General features: G+C 49.5%; 1 protein-coding gene across 2 annotated transcripts; it reads left to right on the forward strand.

Moving 5' to 3' along the window:
* The first annotated feature begins 2,024 nt into the window (after positions 1–2,024).
* Positions 2,025–5,878, forward strand: LOC149814879 (uncharacterized). Of its 2 annotated transcripts, none has more exons than XM_089990004.1 (2): positions 2,025–4,668; positions 5,232–5,878. In XM_089990004.1, the coding sequence occupies exons 1-2, from the start codon at positions 2,079–2,081 to the stop codon at positions 5,597–5,599; spliced, it is 2,958 nt and encodes a 985-aa protein (XP_089846130.1). In that variant the 5' UTR covers positions 2,025–2,078; the 3' UTR covers positions 5,600–5,878. The 2 variants fall into 2 exon arrangements, with proteins under 2 accessions (XP_089846130.1, XP_089846129.1); XM_089990003.1 differs by having other exon boundaries at positions 2,025–4,710; positions 5,232–5,709.
* The last annotated feature ends 241 nt before the right edge of the window (positions 5,879–6,119 follow it).

A 6,119-nucleotide genomic window follows, 5' to 3' on the forward strand; every position in this document is an offset into this window, starting at 1 on the left:
TCACCTGATCTGCTTCCGTTAAACTCATAGTAACAAATATCGTTGAGATTTTGAAAATCCGACGAAATTACCGCAATACAAGCAAAAAATGGCAATAATCCCGATTATATCATGAGATTTTCAAAACCTTGGCTAACTCTAATTTATCACATTTTAATCACGTTATATTCTCAATTTTATCGCGACTTTTATGGCATGTGAGAAAAACAGTTAGTATTTTCAAGCCCCTATCAACAAAATCTTGCAAAAAAAATTAAAAAAGACTAATTAATACTATAAAAGACGCCAAAAATGGTAAAAATGACTAGAGGAATAAAATGAGATTTTTTTCTTCTAGTTTTCGCTATAAAACGGTGACACATTCATTTTGAATATTTGTTGTGGTGAGGCCAGGCTAAGTTAAGTCGGTGGGCTGACCACCGATGATCGGTCAAACCTTAAGAATTGAAGCTTTACGTGAACGGGGGACTTCCTTCGCCCACTTTTAGTGGGTCAACAAAAGCCAGCACAAAAAGAGTCAAAGGGAAAAGCTTTCCTTGCTGCTTCGTTTATCGACGCAGGTGGGTCAGGGTTCAGAGTCGGGTCTTAACCGGACTCTGACCTGTATTCTCAGGTAAGATTTTTTTTTTTTTTTAGGAGAGCAGATTGGATTAATTCATGTGGATCTATAACGGGGTGATTGTATAACATTAAACTTGAACGAGAATTGGGCCAAACCCAGCCCATTTATATAATTTTTTACATTAATAATTGTTGAGATTGCCCGTTCCATATTGTCATTCCATTTGGTACCACAAATTAAGATCCGATCCAAATCCATAACCAGACCTAATTTGATAAAAACAGATATCCAGCCCATTTGCAATTAGAGACATCAACATCTTGGATTTGGGTCCGATATCTGACCGAATCCTAGTCCATTTAGTTAGATTCGGTAGAGTAAGTAGGATCTAGTTAACAATTTGGTTAGGATTCAGTTTGGGGTTTTACATTCAGACCTAAATCCGAGTCTGAAATGAATCCAAAGCCAATAGATATTGGAATTAGATTACCTATGAGTGTGTATACTGGATATTTTATGCCATTTAGATTCGGATTCGGCATTGTCCTTTTCCACTCAAATCTGAATCTGACTTGGAATCCCATGATCTAGTTAGTATCCAATTGGCTTAGGTTCAATAATGCCTATATCCGAACTCAATCCTGACCGGTTTACGTCCATATTTGCAACCCCAGCTTCTATGGCGTCTAGTCTGGCAAAGGCACACTGGCTCAAGCAGGTGTGGGTGACTCGAGGCACCCAAATATGGTAAACATAGATATATAGGTAAAGTGGAACCAGATGGACCTGATCAAGCTGGTCCTGAACTGAACCATCTCCAGTGCTCCCTTGCAGGGGTGGACGGACATATGCCACTTAATTTTCCTTAAATTTGTGACGATGGAGCTAATCATATGCGACTTCTCCAATCGGGTCTGAGGATCCAATTTCAATTACTCATATAATTTTACCAGATCAAGTTTATAGCAAAACCCATTTCCGACCCTAAGCTTAATACTGTGCCAGCTGATAGTCTCGTTCTTGGGGAAATCTTGGCTTGGCAAGGGTGATACGTTAAAAAAACAGGAAAAATCTCTGGAAAATATCAGCATTATAAAAAAAAAAAACTTTAAACATGCAAAGAATCACATAAATAAAATAAAATAATTCAAAGAAGTGAGTCTGTCATGTATTACTGCAACGGAAAAAAGCACGCAGTTTTCAAAACAGGAGATATTTTGAAAATATTTATTTATTTTCGTTAATATAACAGCTCTTGTAAATATGGCAACGAAAACAACGGTAATTTTAAAGTATCGACAATATTTGTTGTGTAGCCTCGATTTCAAAACCCAAATTAACCCCCACCAGATCCATGAACCACAACCCAAACCCCAAGCCAGTAACCAGTAACCAATAATTAACCATACCCGGATCCCACCACCAGCGGTCCAGCGAGCCCCCAACGACTATATGAGCATATGTAGCTTTCCACTCGTAAACGGAGCGCCTCTCCCGCATCACGTCGCCGCCCAAAATGGCGAGCAGTACCATCTCGCATCTCGGCTGCTCCTTCCTCCTCCTCCTCTTCTACTTTCTCTCAGCCTCTTCAGACGACCGCCAGACGCTCCTGAGCCTCAAGCAATCGTGGGGCGACCCACCATCTCTCTTCTCGTGGGACGCATCCAACGGCTCGCACTGCTCATGGCTGGGCGTCTCCTGCGCCCCCTCCACCAACGTCGTCACGGGCCTGTCACTCTCCGGCCAGAACCTCACCGGAGAGCTCCCCCATGCCGTCTGCGACCTTGCCAACCTTACTCTTCTCGACCTCTCCAACAATTTCCTCTCCGGCAACTTCCCCTCAGCGCTCTTCCAATGCGCCCGCCTCGAGTCCCTCAACCTCTCGCAGAACAGCCTCGTCGGGCCAATTCCTGACGGCGTCGAGTTCCTCTCCCGCCTCCGCCAGCTCGTCCTCTCGGCGAACAATTTCTCCGGCGACGTCCCGGCAGCGGTCGGCCGCCTCGCCGCTCTCGAGTTCCTCGACCTCCAGAGCAACCTCCTCAACGGCTCGGTGGCGCCGGGGATCGGAGGCCTCGCCACCCTGACCAATCTCAACCTGACGAGCAACCCCTTCGCTCCTGCGAGTCTGCCGCCGGAGCTCAGGCGGCTAACGCGTCTGCGCGACCTTCGCCTGCAGTGCGCGAACCTGATCGGACCCATCCCGGACTGGTTGGGTGAGTTGACCGGGCTCGAGTGGATCGACCTGTCCATCAACGCTTTGACTGGGCGAATTCCGGGAGGAATCTTGCAGCTGCCGAATCTGACGGCCGTGTATCTCTACCAGAACAATCTGACGGGGGAGATTCCCCGGCCGATCCTGTCCGTCGGATTGACGCGGATCGATCTGAGCACGAATCAGTTGACTGGGACGGTCCCGCCGGACATCGGCCGCCTCCAGCGTTTGTTCGGGCTTAACCTCTTTGAGAACGAGCTCTCAGGCGAGATCCCGCCGGCGATCTCCCGGATTCCGACGTTGTCCCACGTGAAGCTCTTCAATAACAGGTTCAACGGCACCCTCCCGCCAGATCTTGGCCGGTACTCCGACCTCGTCTACTTCGAGATCGACATGAACGAGTTTTCGGGCAAGTTGCCGGAAGACCTCTGCCGGAACGGCACTCTCGTCACCTTCAGCGTCTACTCCAACAGTTTTTCCGGGAGGCTGCCGGAGGGATTGGGACGGTGCTCGAACTTGATCGCGCTGCAGGCGCACGGCAACCGGCTTACCGGCGAGGTCCCGGCGGGGTTGTGGTCGTCCGGGAGTCTGAAGTACGTGACGATCGGGAACAACTCCTTTTCCGGCAATCTCCCGAGCGACTTGCCGTGGGGCCTCTCTTGGCTCGATATCCAGAACAACAATTTCATGGGCGAGTTTCCGGCGAATATCTCGTCATGCGCGGGTTTGCAGGTGATCAAGGCAAGCGGAAACGGCTTCTCCGGCAAGATCCCGTCGAGAATAGCCGAACTGAGGAACCTCACAACTTTGCTCCTCGATCACAACCGGTTTTACGGCGAGATACCGTCGGATTTCGGATCGCTAGACGACCTCTCTATAATGGATCTGAGCCACAACAATCTGACCGGTGGCATCCCTGCGTCGCTAGCCGACCTGCGGTCCCTCAACAGTCTCGACCTTTCGCAGAACCGACTGACCGGGGAGATACCGACGGAACTCGGCCGGCTGAAGCTGACCGCCCTCAACCTCTCCGGCAACGCCCTCTACGGAGAGATCCCCAACGCCTTCAACAACTTAGCGTTCGACCAGAGCTTCCTCCAGAATCCCGGCCTCTGCGCGTCCGACGCTTCCCTTACACAAACCCTCCGGCGGTGCTCTTCCGCCGGAGCAGGAGGCGGAGCGTCGGCGGATGTCCCGCCAATTGCGCTCATCGCGATCCTCGTCGTCGTCGGGATCCTCGTCATCTTGGTAACAGCCTTGGCCACGGGGCTAATCCGGGCCCACCTCCGGCGGAAGCGCAAGCTCGGCGATTACGCCACCTGGGAGCTCACCTCCTTCCACAGGCTCCGCTTCACGGAGGAGGACATCCGGCGGGGGATGACGGAAGACCGCCTGGTAGGCCGGGGAGGCAGCGGAAAGGTCTACAGAATCCCCATTGGAGTCGGTGCGGTCGCCGTGAAGCGGATCTGGGACGGTCGGAAGATCGACCGGAAGAGCGAGCGGGAGTTCGAGGCGGAAGTGGAGGTCCTTGGCCGGATCCGGCACTTCAACGTGGTGAAGCTCCTCTGCAGCATCTCCGGTCACGACTCGCGCCTGCTCGTATACGAGTTCATGGAGAAGGGAAGCCTGGACCGGTGGCTCCATGGAGGCAAATCGGTTCTCGACTGGCCCACTCGGTACCGAGTCGCGGTCGGCTCGGGGCAGGGGCTCTGCTACATGCACCACGGGTGCTCTCCGCCCGTGATCCACAGGGATGTCAAGAGCAGCAACATACTGCTGGACGGGGAGTTCAAGGCCAAGATCGCGGATTTCGGCTTGGCCCGGATGATAACCCGACCCGGAGAACCTGACACCATGTCGGCCGTCGCTGGCTCCTTTGGGTACATGGCACCAGGTAGGCCGCAGCAGTCTGCCCTCTACTGTTTACTGGGTTCAGGTTGGTTCTGTCCGTTTCAGTTTGAATAATGGACCGGCCTGCCACTTTTCTTTTCTTTTTTCGATCTATGACCCAAAAAAAACTGCACCCTACACGGAGACCTGGTCGCGCTGGCTCAGTCTGCCACACCTATGGTCATCATGCCAGTGGCATAAAACTCCGAGGGCCTATGCTGGGCGTCAGCTTTCCTAGAGGAGAGACGCTCATGGAAACTGAACTTTGAGCCCCTGTCTAGTAGCCAAAACCCCACCCCACTTATCATGGAAACCCAAGGAACCAAGAATGAAAAAAACTACCGATAATTTGGTTAGAAATGGGATATGTGTATTCAAGACAATATCCCACTTTATCCTATTTAATTTCTCCATAAGTTGGTGCACCCCAAACTAAGGGAATAGTTTTGGCTTTTGCGTGCAAATAGATTATGACACACTAGTGTTAATGCCTTGATGATAATTATATTCTGAGAAGCGTTATAATTACTTGTTCTTTTCTCACTGTATTTTCATTATTATGTTCAGAATGTGCATACAGCGTGAGGGTGAATGAAAAGAGCGATGTGTATAGCTTTGGGGTGGTCCTCCTAGAGCTTGTTACTGGAAGGGAAGCCCACAATGGTGTGGGAGAAGTGAACCTAGCAGACTGGGCCTGGCGCTTGTTCCAGGCGGGTCGGCCGCTTGCGGAAGCCATGGACAACCGGATCTACAATGCTCATGTATCAAAGGACATGGTTGCAGTTTTCAAGCTGGGCCTGATCTGCACAAGCACCCTTCCTTCCAACCGGCCTTCGATGAAGGAGGTCGTAGATATCTTGCTACTCCTTGCACCGGGTTCAGGCAATGTCAAACAGGATGATGTTGATCGAGATGCTGTTCCACTGTTATGCTAGAGGACTTTCTGATCCGGAAGCAGAGACATAAGTGATGCAAAGCAGCAGCGTGAATTATGCTCACCATGGAAATGTATTTGTGGGCTACGGAATAGCAGATTCGGATTCAGATTCAGATTCAGATTCATGAGCATTATCTAAGTTAAGGAGTTACGCACACCAACCGTTTTAAGCCAGTAGGGCATAGTTGATAGCACTTCATGTCAGAATGTATATATATATATATTATACATAGCAATGTTGTAAGGATCATATTATGATGTGGTATAATACTTATCATAATTGTAAACTAACTCGATACAATACACACTTGTATTACATTATGAGTGTGTGTCGTACGATACAATCATGTATATTGTATCGTATCATACGATATAAGGTGCATCACTGCACTTTAAAATGGCTGAAACTCAGTTTTTTTATTTTAGGTTTTAAAGACTCGATTCTCTCATTTGTGTATAGGCATTTAGAGGAGAACTCACACACTCTAAGAGGTGTGGGAGTTATTTGAAAGCCAATT

This window comes from Nuphar pumila, chromosome 15, assembly GCF_984573655.1.
Source record: "Nuphar pumila chromosome 15, dmNupPumi1.hap1.1, whole genome shotgun sequence".
NCBI classification, from domain to species: Eukaryota; Viridiplantae; Streptophyta; class Magnoliopsida; order Nymphaeales; family Nymphaeaceae; genus Nuphar; species Nuphar pumila.